Source organism: Peromyscus maniculatus, chromosome 21, assembly GCF_049852395.1.
Source record: "Peromyscus maniculatus bairdii isolate BWxNUB_F1_BW_parent chromosome 21, HU_Pman_BW_mat_3.1, whole genome shotgun sequence".
NCBI lineage: Eukaryota > Metazoa > Chordata > Mammalia > Rodentia > Cricetidae > Peromyscus > Peromyscus maniculatus.
Window position 1 is genome coordinate 6,718,050 of NC_134872.1, and position 20,536 is coordinate 6,738,585.

The 20,536-nt window shown below is 47.4% G+C and overlaps 1 protein-coding gene across 2 annotated transcripts in view; it reads right to left on the reverse strand.

Moving 5' to 3' along the window:
* Positions 1-20,536, reverse strand: part of Srpk1 (SRSF protein kinase 1) — a 43,394-nt gene that overhangs the window by 14,593 nt on the left and 8,265 nt on the right. Inside the window, exons 3-11 of one of the 2 annotated variants that reach the window (XM_076558383.1) lie at positions 11,620-11,738; positions 9,911-10,019; positions 9,212-9,299; positions 8,343-8,430; positions 4,490-4,596; positions 3,723-3,888; positions 1,506-1,531; positions 873-1,086; positions 98-514 (exon numbers count right to left, since the gene is read on the reverse strand). In XM_076558383.1, coding sequence (XP_076414498.1) covers positions 98-514; positions 873-1,086; positions 1,506-1,531; positions 3,723-3,888; positions 4,490-4,596; positions 8,343-8,430; positions 9,212-9,299; positions 9,911-10,019; positions 11,620-11,738 — 1,334 coding nt within the window. Of the gene's footprint in view, positions 1-97; positions 515-872; positions 1,087-1,505; positions 1,532-3,722; positions 3,889-4,489; positions 4,597-8,342; positions 8,431-9,211; positions 9,300-9,910; positions 10,020-11,619; positions 11,739-20,536 lie in introns of those variants that run through there. The other variant, XM_076558384.1, reaches the window with a different exon arrangement.

Below are 20,536 nucleotides of genomic sequence, written 5' to 3' on the forward strand. Positions count from 1 at the left end.
TCCCACCACTGTACAAACAGCAGAAAACCCAGACCAGACACCTGCTGTAAGATGTAACGTGTCTAGGCACACTGCGGAGGCCGGGGCGGTGCGGTACCTTTGTTGTCCAGTGGTCCATTATGCTCTTGCTCCTGTTCATCCCCACAAGGTAGCTCAGCCCGGATGCTCTCTTGGAGCTGGCTGATGTCCTGCTCACTGAGCGACTGCTCTACGGAGGAGGACTGGCACACCATGCTCTCTGACACCTCAGAGGTCACAGGTGTGCAAGAGTCTGTCTCTTGAGAAGCACTGCTGTCTCCATTTGGGGAGTTTAGGAAACTAGGTTCCTGCTTCAAAGTGTGGACATCACAGTCATTAGCATTATGGAGATCCTCTTTAAGCCTCAATGTTTCATTATTACTGTTTTCAGTGTAATTAACGACTCCAATTACTCCATTGCAATTAATTTCTGTTTCACCACCCTCTACACCACGTTCCGTGAGTGTCTGATCCTGGCCAATGGGACTTGACTCTTCTAAGGAACAAACAGAAAAGGATGCATGTATATGTGCTAGTGCACAACAGGACAATTCTCACAAGGTTAAAACATTGTCTAGAACGCTACTGAGTGACACAAAAACAAGACTAACAGCCTGACACCTCCTGATGAAAGGACAAAGATCTCATCCTTACCCACGGCTACAAAGTCTGTCTCCACCTCGGAGGAGAGAGCAGCAAGTTACACTTTACTGTTGCCTGCCTAGCATTATGAGATCCGAATTCTTACAGGACACCCCCAGAGATGAGCTGCACACATGAACCCACACATGACATAGCAGATAACCGATGCTCAAGTACGCCATCAAGTCATCATTACAACGCTCCATTTATACCAAGTTTCTCGTGGGTCATTTTATTAGGTGGGTTCTCTGTCAAGGGTCTCTCAACAGGACTCTCTGATTCTTCTTGCTGGTCAGGTCTTTTTTGCCCAGGGCCCGACTCTTTCTCCATTTCCTCAATCTCCTGCATTCGCTTCTCTAGTAACTCTGCCTGGCGCTTCTGCTTCTTCTTCAATTTCTTCTTCTTATTCTTTGACATTTTGTCAGCCTGGGCGGAGATTACAAACAGATAAAGCCTTCAGGTGGCTAATCCATTACCCCTGGTCGGAGACAACTGTTAACTTTAATTATTTCCTAATGAAATTCCACTCTTTCCCTAGCATTCCATTAGTGTAAATCTGCAGAACCGTTTATGAAACTGAACAAAATGACACTAACAAGTCTCTGTCTTCTGTGCAGTCTGGGGGCTGGGTCACTCAGACACTCTATTCCCAGAAGCCTCACCAGTACAGCTGGTTGCCGCTGCCGCTGCCGCAGGATGAGATTTACTGGAGGCAATCATGGAAAATGGCGCAGGAAATGGTGCTTTTCTTTCGTTTCCACTCTAAATAAGCTCTGACCGTCCACATCACGCCCGTGCCCAGCACCCAGAAGTTAACCACAGAAGCGCTGTATGCTTATACTTACTGGCTTAGGTTGCGGAGCAGTACTGACTGGAAAGAAAAGAGAAAAGGCAGGTAAGAGTCCTGGCACAGGCAGGCACCGACGCAGACTGGAGGAGACACTCCAGACAGAGGCTTGTCCCTCACACAGCCTGCTTTCTCTCAGCGACGCTTCAGGAAATGCCATTATTTTTTAAGGAAAACAAACAATACATGGAAAGTGGCCAAAGTTTGTTTAAGTCGTTTATTTGTTTGTTTGTTTTGGTTTTTCGATCCAGGGTTACTCTGTGTAACAAATAGCTTTGGCTGGCCTGGAACTCACTCTGTAGCCCAGGCTGGCCGAGAATTCAGAGATCCGTCTGCCTCTTCCTCCCAAGTGCTGCTGGGATTAAAGTTGTGTGACTAAGACTGCCTGGCTTAAAGAAGTGTCTTAAAGACAGGGCCTCACTATGTAGACCTGGTTGACCTGGACTTCACCATGTACACAAAGCTGGTCTAAAACTTATAAATTCACTTGCCTCTGTCTGTTGAAATTAAAGGCACTGCCCAGGTCAGCAACATTTTTAAAGACTGTAAAATGCTGTCTCCACAGCACCCATCTACTCAGAGCCAAGTTCCTATTTAATCCACCACTGATGGTGCGCAGACCAGCACCTGGTGCCCAGCACAAGCACCACAACCTCACGCTTCCATTCTGCACTTGTCACTTTTACTTAAAAAAAAGGAACAGCCCCTGTGTGAGCACACATGGGGGGGGGGCACAGCCACTGTGTGAGCACACGGGGGGGGGGGGGGGGACACACAGCCTCTGTGTGAGCACACATGGGGGGGGACACACACACAGCCTCTGTGTGAGCACACATGGGGGGGGACACACACAGCCTCTGTGTCAGCACACATGGGGGGGGGGAACAGCCACTGTGTGAGCACACGGGGGGGGGGACAGCCTCTGTGTGAGCACACATGGGGGGAACAGCCACTGTGTGAGCACACGGGGGAGGGGGGGAACAGCCTCTGTGTGAGCACACATGGGGGGAACAGCCTCTGTGTGAGCACATGGGGGGGGATAGCCACTGTGTGAGCACACATGGGGGGGGGATAGCCACTGTGTGAGCACACATGGGGGGGGGAACAGCCACTGTGTGAGCACACATGGGGGGGGAACAGCCACTGTGTCAGCACACATGGGGGGCACTTTGTGCACAGTCAAAGGACAACTCCAGGGCGTCAGTTCTCAAATTTCCCCCTTCTACGGGTCCTGGAAACAAACACCAGTCACCAGGCTTGCATGGCAAATGCCTTTCCCTGCTGGGTCATCTTGCTGGCTCAGTTACAGCTAGCAGTGCAGCCTAGGCGGGATGCTTCCCCTCCCTCTCAGCAGTCTAAAGGCACAGTCTAAAACTCATCCTGCTTTCACCTTAAAGAACTGAGCCTGCTCATCACCTCCATCCTCTGCTCTTCCTTGACAACTGGTGTTTGAGCCTGAGTGTCAAGAACATCTTCAAATAGAGTTCAGACACTGAGATGAAAACCTGCACCTCCTATGGAAGGACACAACCAGTCCAGGGGTCACCCCGAGTGCAGCTCGGCAGGGCGCTACCAAGTGCTCCCCCAGGAAATGTAAAGCCCACAATTCCTGTCTAAGGGGAAATGAAACCAAGCGACCGAGTCAAGGTCTCCTCAGCAGTGAGGACAAGCCGGCAGCTCTTCCTGGCAATGTGGTGACTGGGTACACGTGAGCACCAAGAGGCAAACACGTAACAACAGCCAGCCAAGGAGCAACCAGTGTCACACACACTGCCACAATCTAGGCATGGAGGAGCCCGAGAAGAAGGATCGGGGGTTCAAATACAGCCTGGGCTATTGTGTAACAGGACTCCTCCTAAAAAACCAAGATGAGGGTCAGAACCATGGCTTGGCAGGTGAAGACACTTGCTGCTGAGCCCGGCAATCTGGGTCTGACCCCAGGACCCACATGGTGCAGAGAACTGACTCCTGTAAGCTGTCCTAGTGATCATGTGCACAAAAGCTGCCCTACAAAGTAAAGAAATTCAGTAAAAATGTAAAGCCCATCAAATAAAACGTTACTAATGTAAGTCAGCTCTTTTCCTATACAGCGTACTTTTTGAATCGAAAAACACCCCTCACTTTCTCCCATGTGGAGGAAATACTGAGGTCTCCCTAAGCAAGCAGGGTTCCACTATTCCTCGGGCGGTTCTGATCGAGCCACGCCCCCACGCACCTGCAGACCCAGAAGGAGGCGGGGCTCCAGACCGCTGCCATTCTGTTGCTTCGGCAGCCAGCCTCCGGATGTATTGGTCATTCACTGACAACAGGATGTTTTCCGGTTTGATGTCAGTGTGGATGATCCGGCACTTGGTGTGTAAATAATCCAGACCCTGTAGCACCTGAATGGGAACAAAACAAAAGCCTCATAAACAAAAAAAACCAAGTTTTGCTGGGGGGGGGGGGGGGGGATGGCTCAGCAGCTCTTCCAGGGGTCCAGGTTTAACTCCCAGCACTCACATGGCCGACTACAGCCACCTCTAACTCCAGTCTCAGGGAATGCAATGCCCTTTTCTGCCTCTGCCTACACCAGCATACAGGCGATACACAGACTGTAGGCAAAACACCCCTACACCTTAAAACCAGCAACTACAAACGGACAATGCCCAGTTTTTATGTCTGTTATCAGGAATCCAAACTGGCATGTTTGGACTCATGTGGCAGACACAGTCCAAGTGAGTCATTTCCCCAGCCTTAGTCCTTGTTCCCAAAGTAAGAATTTTGTTAGGAACAGGAAACACCTGACATTTGTATATAAAAAGATACCATAAGCCAGGTATGGTGATGTATGTATGCTTTAATCCCAGCACCCAGGAGACAGATGCAGGCCTCTGTGAGTTCTGGGGCAGCAGGGTCTAACAGTGAGTACACTTCTCAGAGATATCCCAGAGAGAAGGAGAGGGGAAGGAAGGTATCCCACACAGCAATGGCCAACATACATACTTGCTGGATAATTTTTTTGACACAAGGCAGCGGAAGGCCCTGATAGTTGGACTTGATGATCCACTTGAGCAGATGATGGCCCAAAACTTCAAACACCATGCAGATATCTAGGAGCTCATTAAGGAAGAAAGAGCAGGCAAGACGTGGCCCCACCATAGTGAAAACACCCAGTCCCAGAACTACCTTGCAAACCCGAAGCTGTCAGTAACGACGTGACAACAGGCAACAGGAGACTGAGGAAGGCCGGCCTGGGACTGAGAGTGCCCACATTAGTTAACAGACAGACTCAGGGGTGAGAGCAAAGACAGGTCTGTGCGAAAAAGCCAAAACACCAGGCACAGGGTCAGCCTCGGGGTTCTTCTAGAATGACCTGGGTAACACTCCCACCCTCACAGGCTCCAAGTAAAGAGCACATTCTTCTTTAGCAACAGGGACAACGTACAAAACGTAACTACAAAGTGAGAAATACCGACATGTTTTTCTGTCTGTAGCGGTATGGAACATACCTAATGTTTTTGTGAGACAAGTGCCCCAGCACTGGGCTCCCCGCCCCCCCCCAACATTCTTAAAACCAGGACTCTGACTTCACGTTTACCCCAATACCACTGTACTGCTCACTCCTCATGTCCACATGCCGCCCAAGTCCTGCGGCACTGCAGAGGCCTGGCAGCCATGCTCCTGCTGCCCACCTCCAGCTTCTTTACAGACTGGAGGGCCAAGCCACAGGCATCTCAATGCTAAAAGGAAGCCTAGGTTCCCAAGGAGATGGCCAGATAGATCCAGGGCTCCTCACAGGGTGGCTGTGGAACAGGAGCAACAAGAAGCATCTTGCTGTTGCTAACAGGACCATACTATGTGGCCCAGACTGCCTTGAGTTGGGGTGTGTGGAAAAGAAGCACCGTTCTGAGGAATGTTCTAAGTTAACACAATACTTTACAAATGCAGAGCTCAAGGAAGGGCAGAAGAAAACATTTCCTAGAAAAATCCAAAGCCAAGGAATAGATGCATGTGAGCAGTGATAGCAGAAACACAACATTCCTGCGCTGTCCAGGAAGGATTAGGTGGTGTAGCCTCATTGAGGAGGTGAATCACTAGGGAGGCTCTGAAGTTTCAAAAGCCCACCCACACCAGGCCCAGAGTGTGTCTCTCTGATGGCTGCCCGAGTATCAGGATGTGAAGTTCTCGGCTACTTCTCCAGCAGCATGCCTGCCTGTGTGCCACCAGGCTCCCCACCATGGTAATGGACTAAGTCTCTGGAACTGCAAACAAGTCCCCAATCAGTAAATGCTTTCCTTTATAAGGGCTGCCTTGGACATGTGTCTCTTCAGAGCAACCGAACACTAAGACACTGACACCTTGGCAAATGGCGACAGATAGAAGCAGTCACCTGATTCGAGAGATATTGCTAGTAAGGCATGGAATGTTTGCAACACCAAATACACCCCCAACAAGGAGCTGAAATTTCATCACACACAAACACTGGTTGGCACTGGCCAATTAACAGAGGGGTTGTGTCTGGATGACAGTCACGAAGGTGTCTACACGTGAGGAGTGGTGGTTTAGGTCACTGGTCCTGGCTGATTTCTATGTGAAAGTTATATAATTTACTCAGGAGTCCGGCTTCCACTGGGAGGTGTGGTTTCCTTCTCCTTCAGCTCAGGGTGGGCGGGGCTGGAGTGAAGGTGGGGGCCAAGTCTTTGTGTCTGTACCGTTCAACCACACCATGCTGATGGACGGCACTGCAGGAGTCTATGCCACGGGCTCACATCCAAGGACCCGAGGAGGGCGGTGTCAGGCTTTCGGATGGGATTATGTAAGTAATTCATGAGGTGAGGAGATGCTATGCCCCTGCTTCTCTGTGTCACAGCAGGTGACAGGGTGCTGGCCAGCAGATGGTCAATTGTCGGCACTTTTATTGTTACTGGAATCATTTGCAAAGTGACAAGCAAAGTAAAAGGGAGGGGACCAAGCGAAAAGGGAAAGCAGGCAGTAGTGGTCCATCCTTCCACAGGCTGGGCTCTGGGGGTCTAAAACCAATTTCAGGCCGGTTAGGACTACATCGCGAGACATAAACCTTGAATATTCCCTTTGATTTTGTTATAACTGAAGCAGATGTCTAAATGTTAGAAATAAATAGTTTTACAAACTAACGTCCCCCCCTTTTTTTTAAGACGGAGTTGCCCTGAAAGTTACTCTGTAGACCAGGCTGCCTCTGTAGATCCACCTGCCTCTGCCTCCCAAGTGTTGGAATTAAAGGTGTGCCCAATCATGCTTGGCCAAACTACGTTTTCTAATCAGGTTAAACTCTGAAGATTTGAAGCTGTATTTTTACCAATTGTTAGAGGTTTTTTTGGTGGTAAGCATTGGTAATAGCGGGGGGGGGGGGGGGGGGGGGATCCCTAAAAGGTGGAAAGTTTTAACTGTATCAAGAGAGTTTGAATTGTGCACTAAAAACATTACTTTGGAGCCGGGTGGTGGTAGTACAAACCTTTAATCCCAGGAGGCACTACTCTGTAGACCAGGCTGGCCTCGAACTCACAAAGTGAGTTCTAGAACAGCCAGAGCTGTTACACAGAGAAACCCTGTCTGGACTCCCCCGCCCCCCTGGAAAAAATCATCTGGGCCTTCCAAATGGCTCACTGGCTCAGGGCTAGAGAGACACCTGCCACCTCGCCTGATGACAGGAGCGCAAGTCCTAGTCCCCTCTGAGAAAGGACTCACTCCTGAGTTATCTTCTGACCTCCACATGATGTCACGACATTGACATGTCTGCACACACAATGAAGAAAGTCTAAAGTTACCCAGCTGAACTCTTTGGGCAGAACAATGGCAGTAACACCACCTACTACTTTTAGATGGACAGGTATACACGAGCGTGCATGCTGCTATGAGACTGCTTAGCATTAAGAAATAGGCCTAGGAAGCTGGAAAGGTGGCTCAATAAGTAAGAGCACTGGCTGTTTTTCCAGGACCCAGACTGATTCCTAGCTTCCACAAGGTAGAATCCCATGGGATCCAACACCTTCTGGTCTCCATGGGCACCGCACGATGTAGGCATACAAGCAGGTAAAACACTCTTATGCATTAAAAGAGGGGTGGGACACCACGGCTTGGAGGGCCCACTGATACAGAGAATTACTCCTTCACTAGTGGGTGCTGAGCAAGCAGTCTCAGGTCTTCATCTCAGGACCTTACTTCCACTGTGAGCACAGCGGACTGCGGATCACTGCACATCAAATGTGGCTGCCCATAAAGAACATTTTAGAGCTTCGTCCAAATCTTAACGTAGACTTGTTGAGTTCCTTCTTATGATAGGATGTGATCACTCCATTTAAAGTCTTTCTTAAGTATTTATCTTATTTTATGTGTGTGTTGTTTTCCCTAAATGTATGTATGTGCTGTGGGATGATCCTTCTGCACACTGTGAATATGTATTGTTCTATTGGTTGATAATAAAGCTGTTTGTTTGACCTATGGCAAGGCAGGATAAGGTTAGGCGGGACAATCAAACTGAGGACTCACTCAGATGAGGAAGGTCAGAGTCAAGAGAGATGAGCCTGCAGCCCAAGGAGCAAAATGCTAGAGGACCGTAAAGCCACGGCCACGTGGCAATACATAGATGAATAGAAATGGGTCAATTTAAATGTAAGAGATAGTAATAAGCCTGAGCCACCAGCCAAGCACCCACACGACATCTCCCAGCTGTCTGTAACTCCAGTTCCAGGTTACCTGACGCCCTCTTCTGGTCTCTGCACACACATACATGCAGGCAACACAACCATACGCATAGTTTAAAAAAATAATAAAATAGAAAAGAAAGGGAAAAAAAAAGAATTCAGTTCTTAAAGGATACGTGTTCCATTAACACCTGATATCTTAAAGTCATCTAGCAGCTGAACAACCATTTCTCCATTTGGATCGTTTGGGTCTGAATTGCGAACCTGTATTGGGAAGAAGCCATGTCGGCACAAGTGAAGCAGTGCAGTGGTCAGTCAACAGGGAGAAGCAGGCTGGCAGAGCCTCACCCACACACTGCTGTTACCCCAGCTCACTACAAAAAGGACAAGAAAGGCCTCTGGTAGGATAAACTTGTGTTTCTGGTATAAACCCAATCAATGGTATCCTATTTGTTCTAGGCCAGAGGTTCTCAACCTATGGGTCGCAGCCCTTGTCAACCTCTATCTCCAAAAACATTTACATTATGATCCGTAACATAGCCAAGTGACAGCTGTGGGGTGCAAGGGAGGCCGTTCTCTGGCTGGGGTAGCACACCATAAGAACTAACTGTACTAAAGGCTGCAGCGCAGGGGGCGGATCCACTGCTCTCGGCTGTCTCTCGAGACCATCTTACAATGCAGCCTTGGAGGGCTTCCAACTGAGACTGGCAGGTCTCTGCCTCCCAGGTGCTGGGTCTAAAGGCGTGCACCACACCAGGCAGGCTATGTTTTTTAACGTAAAGAAGGCATTATAAACTCAGGTGACTTTTCTTTTGACCGGAGTATGACAGACAATCATGGTAGTGCTATGTGTCACATAAAACACGCTCAATAAAAAGTTCTGCTTACCTGAGACGATGGTGTGTGCCACTTGTAAGATGAACCTACCCACTGAATTTACCAATCCCTACAACACACAGGGAGCCCGAGTCTGCAGAAGCCCTGTCTATGGGATGGATGCTGAGACTGGCCCCGGCCCCCGGCCCCCGGCCCCCCCCCCACTTACCGACTTCAGCAGCCGGATCTCATCCAGGGCTGTCTCTGTGTAATGCTCGGCACTCTTAACCACTTTCATCGCCACGAACTTCTTTCCCCTAAAACCGGACAATTCAGACTAAGTCACCCGACCTTCGCCTGCCAGCTAAGGTCAGTGGTGACTGAGGACATGAGGACTGTCAGCACCGAAGAGCGGCACACAACGGTCAGACTGAGCGGACAGAAGCCGGGCCGGGTGACCTCAGACACTGGACGTCTTCTGAGCAAATGCCCGCCTTCTGATTACGAGGACAGCTAAGACTCTACACCACACAGTTAAGAAATGCTACGGTAAAATCGTTTTTCCTGGTTGGTCTAATTACCTAGAACTGTAACTCTGTTCCAGTGGGAAGACAATTATGAACCTCTATCATACAGCAGTAAACGTGTTCAGCTTGAACCGGGCAGTGCCCCTGCTTTACTGATTTAGTCAGTCTCTTGCCTCTGGGGTGGAGAGGCGGGTGTGACTGACTCTTCGTACAGGAGAGCAGAGGGCTCCTTCAGTGGGGCAGCACCGGCAAGCTGACCACGCTTCTGTAGGAACTCGTGTCATAATGAAACCTAGTGTGTATAAAAGAACCGACCCAGACAGAGACAGACCTCAATCACCTCTTGGAGGTCAGACAACATGAAGTTTTATCCAACCCCATCCCGAGTCCAGGAAACTTACTGAATATCCCACGATAACCACACTGTTGAAAAGTGTCCCCAGCCCAACTTTCGGATCACATGGTATCTCCCGTTAAATAGATCTCCGATTTTGACAAGATGATAACCTCCTGGAAGAAATGGGGGTGATCAGAGGAACCAGGACGCAGAACTCTCTCACCCTGCACCCCGTCAGCAGTCACGCACACTTACTAAAATCTCGTAAGATCAGTTCAGTATGAGACCCTGCAGTCCAACCCACCAGGGTCCGCTCAGTGTGAGGAAACTGAGCGGGTGACAGTCTGACCACCGGGGCCTGTGCTCACAGCCCACAATACTAGACTGCTAGCCCTCAAAAACTCAACAGATCTCCTGCAAAACAAACCAATCTTCCATACTGGTCATCTCAAAAATTTTCAAAAGAAATAATCAATACTATTAATTTAACTAAAAAACAGTACACAGTAAGATCTATTCTTGTAAATATAGGCCAACATGGTGAGTTCCAGGCCAGCCACACAATGAGCCTCAGCCCCAGCCCTCCTAACCAAAAATAAACAAACAAACAAATAAATAAAAGAAAACAAAGAAGGAAGCCAACAGAAAGGCAGAAAGGCTACTTCAGGTGCACAGATGATCAACATTATTTTTTCCCCCGAGACAGGGTTTCTCTGTGTAGCTTTGCGCCTTTCCTGGAACTCACTTGGTAGCCCAGGCTGGCCTTGAACTCACAGAGATCCGCCTGCCTCTGCCTCCCGAGTGCTGGGATTAGAGGCGTGCGCCACCACTGCCCGGCAGATGATCAACATTTATCTTTGCTTGTTGGGAAAAGGTCCAATTCTCCCAGCCAGCAAAGTAGATCTAGATCCTCTACAACGTCGATCTTAAGGACCTGGGAAGTTCACCAGAACAAGAGGGCAGCTGGGTCGGATTGCCCAGTTATACTCTTCTTCACTGCCATAGCATGAGAAAAAGATCACATGGTATTTTTAAAACTCTGTATACCAGCTGAAAGATTAAAGGTGTACACCTACAATCCCAGCACACATGGGCCAGACTGAGTTACAGAGCCAGCTCTAGTATCGGTGTACCACACCTCTGAAAATTTCAAAGGTAAACATGGACTGGCACTTTCAAAGAGGAAAAAAAATTTCTTTTTCTATTTTTGCATTTATTTAATTATTCATTCTCTCATTTTTGGGGGCAAGATCTCTCTACATAGCTCTGGCTGCCCCGGGTAGACCAGGCTGGCCTTGAACTCACAGAGATCTGCCTGCCTCTTTCTCAGAGGGCTGGGGTTAGAAGAGTGTGCCACTCCAACTTGGCCTGGAAACAAAGATTTTTTTTTTTTTTTTTTTTTTTTTTTTAAAAAAAACGGGCTGAGTGCAGGAGGTACCTGATTAGTAACTCCAGGTCCTAGTGTGACCTAGCCCTGCCAACAAGTTTAAAAACTTAATATAACCAGGGGCTGGAGAGATGGCTCAGCAGTTGCTGCTCTTCCAGAGGACCCAGGTTCAATTCCTAGCACCTACATGGCAGCTCACACCAGCAATTCCAGGAGATCTGACCCCCTCACACAGACACACATGCAGGCAAACACCAGTGCACATGAAATAAAATAAACCATTTCTCACATCTGGAAAAGACAGACCAAGCAGGCACCAGCAGAGCTTCGTTGGTGGTGACAACCACGCACCAGAACGAGGCACATACCCAACATCTTACACGCACCTTTACAGTAGTCATTGGGGTCTTCCTGCTCATCATCGTCAGACCCCAGAATCTCCTCCTCCTGCTCTGGGATGTCGCTCTCGGAGTGGGGTGCAGAGCCTCGGTGCTGAGTTTCAGGCCTGAGAAATGACATAACATGTTCACTTTGCTGGACAGCAGACAGGACCTTAAGAGATGTCACTACCAACCCCCACCCTGCACCAGCAGAGGCAGCCTCAGAAAACGGAAGCTAGCATGCCCATAGTAACTAAGGAAGAGCTGGCAAATGGATCCAAACATATCACTGAGAAAACCACTAGATCTCTTCACTTTGCAGCTTTATAAAAATACTTACTGTAATACACTCCAGAAACAAATCTGTCTCCTGCTTTTCCTAGTCTAATACACACTTTCCCCATTTCTGTGCAGTCTCCAGGTCATCATCGGCTTCCCTTTGGCAGAAGGCTACTTATTCTGGCATTCTATTTAGCTTGTTTCTGAATTACACTACTGAACAGAAAGATGTTTCATTTTCTGAATATTTTATATTGACCATTCTTTTCTAAAGTTATACTAGAAAGGGGGCAAAACCTTCCCTCTGCAAAAACAACGAGACACAGAATTCACTGAGTCTGTGTTGTGACGCCTCTCACTCTACGTAACCCACTCTACGTAACCCACTCTACGTAACCCACTCTACGTAACCCACTCTACGTAACCCACTCTACGTAACCCACTCTACGTAACCCACTCTACGTAACCCACTCTACGTAACCCACTCTACGTAACCCACTCTACGTAACCCACTCTACGTAACCCGCTCTACGTAACCCGCTCTACGTAACCCGCTCTACGTAACCCGCTCTACGTAACCCGCTCTACGTAACCCGCTCTACGTAACCCACTCTACGTAACCCACTCTACGTAACCCACTCTACGTAACCCACTCTACGTAACCCACTCTACGTAACTCACTCTACATAACCCACTCTACGTAACTCACTCTACGTAAACTATGCCCAGAGTTAAGTTACACAGCAGACTGTTTTCCAAAAGGTTCAGAATGCGTGGCGTATCTGATGAGCTAGAGAAGAGACCGCATTCTCCTGCATTCAGGTTCTGACACCTCGAGCTGCTTGCCCTAGAAGGCTCCAGCCAGTCGGCAAGGCAAACACTGTCCTTTGCTGGGAGTCTCACTGTGCTGCCTAGGCTGGCTTCAAACCCCTGGGATCATGCCATCCTCCTGTCTCAGCCTCCTGAGTGCCTGTAACAACTGTCTTGAGTCACTACACTGACTTAGCATTACTTTTAATAGCTGTAGGGAAAAAAATTAGTTATCCTTTTAAAAATAAGGAGTTTGCTTTTCAATCATCTGTTGATTACACTGGTTTTTTCCCCCTCAAAAGACGCTAACAGAAAAAAAAGTTGAATACAAAACTAGTTACATGGTATTGAAACACCTTGGTGGGTATCACTAGTAATTTAGGTTTTTGATGGTCAGTCCAAATTTGCTCAATTCTTATGTATGTTTCTGTCCTCCAGAGCACATAAACAGATATAAAACTCCTAACTGATTAAACGTCCATTGTTAATGAAAATGTCTTTCAAGTAACGAACTAACTCACTTTTAAAATTTACATTTACTTTGTATAGAAGGGAACAGGCGTGTGTGTGTGTGTGTGTGTGTGTGTGTGTGTGTGTGTGTGTGTAAGGACAACTTGTAGCGGTAGGTAGACTCCCTTCCCTCACCATGGGGGTTTGGGGATTAAACTCAGAAGTGGAAGAAGTAAACTGTAAGAGCTCTCAAACTCCAGAATAAAGGTGCTGGGCAGTGGTGGCACACACCTTTAATCCCAGAGGTAGGAGGATCTCTGTGAGTTCGAGGTCAACCTGATCTACAGAGCTTCCAGGCCAGCCAGAGCTACAGAGAAACCCTGTCTGGGGTTTCAAGGGGGACAACACACACACACACAGAGTAAAGTGGACATTACACATTCCCTCTTACAATTCAGATAACAATTCAGAACTACAATTGTGAAATTTTAAAAAATTGGTAAAATATCAGTTCTGAAAAACAGACCTAAAAAGAGTAGAATGTTAAGAGTCCTACAAGCACCATGGAAATGATGATCAAAATTATTTTCAGGAAAAAAAAAATGTTTCCTGAAGAGGGCTTTGACTTACAAAATTGAGCAAAGTCCCACTGTCAGTTAAAGGATTTAGGTGCGGGGCTGGAAAATGGCTCTCTGTTGGAGCACTGGCTGCTCTTCCAGAGGACTCAGGTTCAATTCCCAGCAACCCCAGGGCAGCTCACAACTCTAACTCCAGTTCCAGGGGATCAGACACCCTCACACAGACATACATTCAGGCAAAACAGCAATTCACATAGAATAAAAAAAATCATTTAAAAAAATAATAAAGGATTCAAGACTCAGTGTAAAATCACTCAGCAATGTCAAGTCCAAGTCTTCTCCCCATTCAGGTGGCGACAGAGTCTGACTCTGAACTAGGATTCAGAATGGATCGTCTCTAAGGAGAAGCTCGAGCTAACTGAGTGTCAGCACGCACACGGGTCTCCCTGTGCTGCTGAGGGCTCGGCCATCTTCCCCTGCAGTCGCTCATTTCACCCCAGCTCTTCAGCCACTCGTGTTTGAAAACTAGGAGCTAAACTAAGATCTCTCAAGCCCTTGTTTAGCTTCAGGCTTTACTATCAGTCTGGGTATAAAATGTATTGATCCAAAACCCTGTAGTCACCTCTTGAGTCTTTTAAATTTAAAAGAGGGCTAAACCTGGAACTCTTTATATATAATCCTCCTGCCTCAGGATTATAGGAATCCTGGTGCTGAATGTTTTGTGAGCTTATTTACCAAGTACTTGGGCCCTTGGTGAACTGGGGACTAGGGCTTGGGAAGATGGCCCTCATGGGAATTCAGTCCTCTTGGTTGGAATTCTTTCTAGCCGGTGCTCCAGCGTGCGCCAATTACGTTCTCTGGCTCTCCTGCTCCTACTCCTTAGGGCTCTCCTGCTCTATTCCCAGTCTCCTCTCTGTTCTGCTCACTCTCTCCCAGGCCCCTTCACTGTTTTCACGATGCCCCGCCTCCTCCGAGTTCTGAAATCACTCAGGATTTTAATAATGCTCCACGTGACACCAAAGAACACCACACAATTAAGAAAAGCTTTTCTCATAAAAAGACAAAACCAAGCGGCTGGAGAGATGGCTCACTGGTTAAGAGCACTGACTGCTCTTCCAGAGGACTGCATCTGTTTGTTACTCCAGTTCCAGGGGGCCCAACACCCATGGCAAAACACCAATGCATATAAAATAAAAATAAATAATTTTTTTAAAAAAGACAAAACCAAAGCAGGAAGAGAAACAGGAAACAGACATATTTAATATTAGACTCTCACAATCAATTAGATCCTCAAAGTAGGAAGATAAAATGACAAGAGAGAGAACTCATGATGTCTGAGGGGCAGGAAGAGACTTCTATATTGGACAGTGTTACAGCTCAGGGGAAGAGCGCCCCCTAGCAGGATGGAAGGGCAGGGATCCGGGCATAACAAATCTTAGATTTTGCTCGATACTAAAGAGAGTTCTTCTAGAACAAAGAAGGAAAGTTGCAAAATTGGACTTTTAAACTCCTATCTATTTACCATATTAAGGACTTGATAATTATGTTCGAAGCAATGATATCTCATACTTTAAGAACTTTAAGAACTCACGCCCGGGCGGTGGCGGAGGCGCACGCCTTTAATCCCAGCACTCGGGAGGCAGAGCCAGGCGGATCTCTGTGAGTTCGAGCCCAACCTGGGCTACAGAGCAAGATCCAGGACAGGTACCAAAGCTACACAGAGAAACCCTGTCTCAGGGAGGAAAAAAAGGGAGGGGGGAGGAAAAAACAAAACAAAAATAAACAAAAAAACCCACTCCACTTTTTTATTACCTCAAAACAACAACTAGAGTGAATGAAACAGTTGACTTTCAGCAGTGGAGGGAACAGGCAGGGTAAAGGACTTGGTAAGGAAGATCCAAGCAACCACTTTACTAATCCAGCATAATTCCCAACTACACAGTCTAAATATTTATCCTAACAGCCACAAATAAATGTAGTTTCCGTCAAAGAAACTTCTCTTTGCAACAGATGGAGACCATCACAGGAAACCATAACTAAGCGCGCTGCAGAGAACTAATGACAGTGTGGTGACCAGCCCAGCTGAAAGATACACAACCTAATTCCTACACCTAAGGACCGGGGACCACGGCAGGGGAAGGGGGAGGGGGGGAGGAGGGGAGAAGGAGGAGGAGGTGTGAGAGCCAGAGGAACATCCATGCCGCCTCATCAGCACAGCTGTCTCAACAAGACCCGAACAGGACAGCCGGCAGCAGACATGCTGACTGACAGAGGCGGAGACATTTCACAGGGTCTCAACCCTTGACAGGAACTGTAACCAACCAAGGAAGGCCCAGAGCCCTTCCCCACACAAGAGCCCTCCAACTGTGATCTAAAGCCTAACTGTCAGCCCTGGAACCATGCACATACAAGTAACATTGTGTGTGTGTGTGTGTGTGTGTGTGTAACAACAATCAAGAGGCCAGTAATTTGGGATAGTAAAGGGGGAGTGTACAGGGCAGGGGCTGGGGGAAGAAAAGGGGAGGGGAAAATGATATTATAAATTCCAAAAATAAAAATTCTTAAAATTTTAAAGAGACTGAGACATGTACATGGTTTTTTGTTTTTTGTTTGTTTGTTTTTCAAGACAGGGTTTCTCTGTGTAGCTTTGCGCCTTTCCTGGAACTCACTCTGTAGCCCAGGCTGGCCTCGAACTCACAGAGATCCGCCTGCCTCTGCCTCTAGAGTGCTGGGATTAAAGGCGTGCGCTACCTGCTGTTGCCACCGCCGCCGCCGCCGCCGCCACCATCATGACCACCACGACCACCACGAGGGTTTTTTTGTTTTTTGAAGACAGGGTTGCTGTGGGATGGTCTGTATGTCAAATTGCTCTGATTGGTCAATAAATAAAACACTGATTGGCCAGTGGCTAGGCAGGAAGTGTAGGCGGGACTAACAGAGAGAAGAAAAGAAAGAACAGGAAGGCAGAAGGAGACACTGCCAGCCACTACCAGGACAAGCAGCATGTGAAGATGCCGGTAGGCCACGTGGCAAGGTATAGATTTATGGAAATGGATTAACTTAAGATATAAGAACAGTCAGCAAGAAGCCTGCCACAGCCATACAGTTTGTAAGCAAAATAAGTCTCTGTGTTTACTTGGTTGGGTCTGAGCGGCTGTGGGACTGGCGGGTGACAGAGATTTGTCCTGACTGTGGGCAAGGCAGGAAAACTCTAGCTACACAGGTTTCTCTGTGTATCCCTGGCTGTCCTGGATCTCATTCTGTAGCCCAGGCTGGCCTCAAACTCACAGAGATCCACCTGGGTCTGCCCCCCAAGTCCTGGGATTAAAGGCAAGTGCTCCGCCACTGCCTGACGACATGTACATGTTTTAACTGCTAAATAAAATCAAAGAAAATAAAAACCCTAAAGCTAAATACAGATGAAAAATAAGCCCAACTATATGTTGGTAAAATAAAATGAAGAACATATTAATTGAATTAATTTTGGGTACAGTTTTCCAAATGTACACTTTCAAGTTTAACATAATCTGAGGATTCCAGAACACCAAGGAGCCTTGAACTCGGCATACCTGGTGCTCGTACTGATGTCTAATCCTCAAACTGTCTAAATGTGTGTTAGAAGAGAGAAAGGAATAAAAGATGCCATTAAGAGGAAGGAGGGGGGTTGGGAATTTGCTCAGTGGTAGAGCCCATGCCTAGCTAAGCGCAAGGCCCTGGGTTCGATCCTCGGCTCCAAAAAAATAAAAATAAAAAAAAGAGGAAGGAGGGAACCTTCCAATGTGCAATGGTGGAAGCTAAAGGCAATCCTGATTGGAAACACCACATACTATAGACAGACACTGTTTCAAAGCAGGTCTGTCTTGCAGGCCTGCTGATAGGGCCTCGAGACAATGGAAATAATGTCTTGTTTTCTCTATCAGTAAGGTAGCCCTTCGGAGATCTGGGGGATTACCACCCGGGGCAGAAAAAGCATGTGGTGAGCTTGGACAGCTGGCCAGAGTAGAAAGGCTGAAGAGATGCTGCTTAAGTTCTGGATGCGAAGATGCTGTAAGGGACGTGCCTGCGGAGTATGCACAAGCCTGCGGACTCATTCCAGCAGAGTGAATGCAGAATTGTAGTCCTTAAGAGGATAATGCCAGTCTAGACTCGTGCTCAAGTCGTTAGGGTGCTAGGTCATGACCTCAACAACTTTCAAATCGTTCAACAAAAAAGTTAGCACACAGTCAGCTTTACTCATAAAGACACAAGACAGGAAACCACCAAGCGATCACGACAAGGTCACTCAGGGCCACTAACAGCTACCAACACATACCCAACACAGAACCTCTTGTCAGGGGCACTGCTTACCAGAGAAGGCAAATATAAAATACATTACATGCGGCCACAGGACCTGTAGTCAGTCACTGCCGGGGGTAAAGACGTGGATTCCAAAGACTGAGGAAACCTCCAGAGGCTTTTGTACTTTGATCCCAAAGATGCTTTCATAGAAGCAGGTGCTGGCAAAAACTCACATTTTACAGTTCAAATACATACATACAGAGAGAAATGATATGGCAAAATGTCAGCAATTAGTGAATATGATAAGTTATGGGCACTTATCATCAGAGAAATGTAAATTAAAGCACTAAAATGCCATTTTCAGAACAGGTCAGAACATAAAATGAGCAACATTTTTATTGTGTGTATGCCAACACACAAGTGTGATTGATTGGGGACATCCAGGGCAGGTGTGTGGAGGTCAAAGGGCAACTTTCAGGAGTTGGTTCTTTCCTTCAACCAAATGAACTCTGGGACCAACCTCAGGCCAGCAAACACAGCAGCAAGTACCTTCACTTGCTGATCCATCTCCCCAGCCCCAACCTGTTTGTTTCTCTGTAAAGGGCTCCTAGACAACTGCCAATGTTAAGATTTAGATGATTAGCCTGGCGGTGGCAGCGCACACCTTTAACCCCAGCCCTTGGGAGGCAAAGGCAGGCAGATCTCTGAGTTTGAGGCCAGCCTGGGCTATAGAGCAAGTTCCAGGACAGGCTCCAAAGCTCCACAGAGAAACCCTGACTTGAAAAAAGAAAAAAAAATTGAGATGAATTAATACTGCATTAATACTTGTTATTTTTATTGTGGTTACACAGGTGAGTATCATCTCTTAGGGAATAGATGGAGAATGTAGGCGTATTAAGGTCTGCTTTTGAAGCATTCACATTTTCATGTCCTATAGACCACAAGTTGTTCAAGGTACTTTTCTTTCCTCTTCAGCTGCTCTGTCATTCTTTTATTAAAACCAGATAGCCCTGGCTGGTCTGGAACTCACCATGTATGTAAACCAGGATAATCTCAAACTCAAGAGACTGCCTGCCTCTGCATTCCAGAGTACGAGGCCCATCACTCTTTGATCCAAGTCCATTGGGCCTCTGCCCCTCCTAGCTTCCATGACAGGTGACTGTGAAGGGAGCTGAGCCATCCCAATGGCTCCACAAAAAGTAGTCCTTTACAAAGACTCTTTAACAACAAGGTTTGTTAAAATGTACCAGCTACAAAGTAGAGGCTGGAGGACTGCAGAAGTGGCCAGTCCACTGTCACAGCCAAGGTCTCTGGGCTCAGAAGACTTGGTCCTGGTCCCAGTTTATCATAACTCATGACTCTGGGTAAAGTCCTACTTTATGAAGTTCTGTTAGGTTGAGGATGTGGGTCAGTTGCTTAGCATGTACAAAGTCCTGGGTTCCATCCCCAACACCACATAAAACCAGGCATGACACTATGTGTAATTTTCATGGCTGATCTGAAATACATGAGGCCATTTCAAATACAAACAACAAAGTCTGTCACAGTGGTCTCACCTGTAAAAAACGGAAGCAGAAACAATCCTATCTCTCATTGAATTTATGAGAATCCCATGTTCAAGCAGTGTTCAAACACAACCTCTAGCAATGTATGTAGGAAACAGGAAAGGGAGTGAGTGTGGACACTGGAAATTCAGCCAGGCACAGAGAAGGGCATGCCTCCACCATGTGCACATCTCCCCTGAGAGAAACAAACAAGTCGTGGGGCTCTAAAGCCACCGTCTCCTGTCTCGAGTTCCCCATCAAGGCCTCTCTCCAGGAAACCCATGTTGGATGTGGCTGAGAAGGGCCACAGAAGAAAGCTGAGTGGGCAAAGGAAGAGTACGCTCACACTGTTTTAATAGCATTGTGACATTTAGGTAAGGAAGTGCCCAATTTTAACCCGAATGATTCAAAATGGAGGTCCCATAAGTAAGATGACATTCAGACAGGGGAGCCGACTTGGAGTTCAGAAATGATTTCACTGAAGTTTCTTTCAAAAGGCAGGCTACAAGCTTAGAAACTAGAGCTGGAAAGACGGTGGCTCAGTGGTTAGAGCACTGGCTGCTCTTGTAGAGGATCTGGGTTCAGTTTCCTGTACCCATATGATGGCTCACAACCACTTGTTAACTCCAGCTCCAGGGTATGTGACCTCTCTCTTCAGGCCACTGTACACACATGATGCACAGATATAATGCATGCAAAACACACACACACACACACACACACACACACACACACACACACACACACAATAAATAGCAAAAAAGGAGAAACTCTCCCCTGGAGACTGTTTTTATAAAAACAAAAGGACAACCTTTTGAATTGCATATAGCTAAACACAACACACCCCGGCCATAGGCCAGATGCAGATTCAGAGTGTATGCATGCGTGTGTGTCAATTCCCTCGGCAGAGTGAACTGGGACAGTAATTAGAAATGTCACACAAAGACAGGAGAGGACCCAAAGAGCTTAGTGCCACTCCAGCTC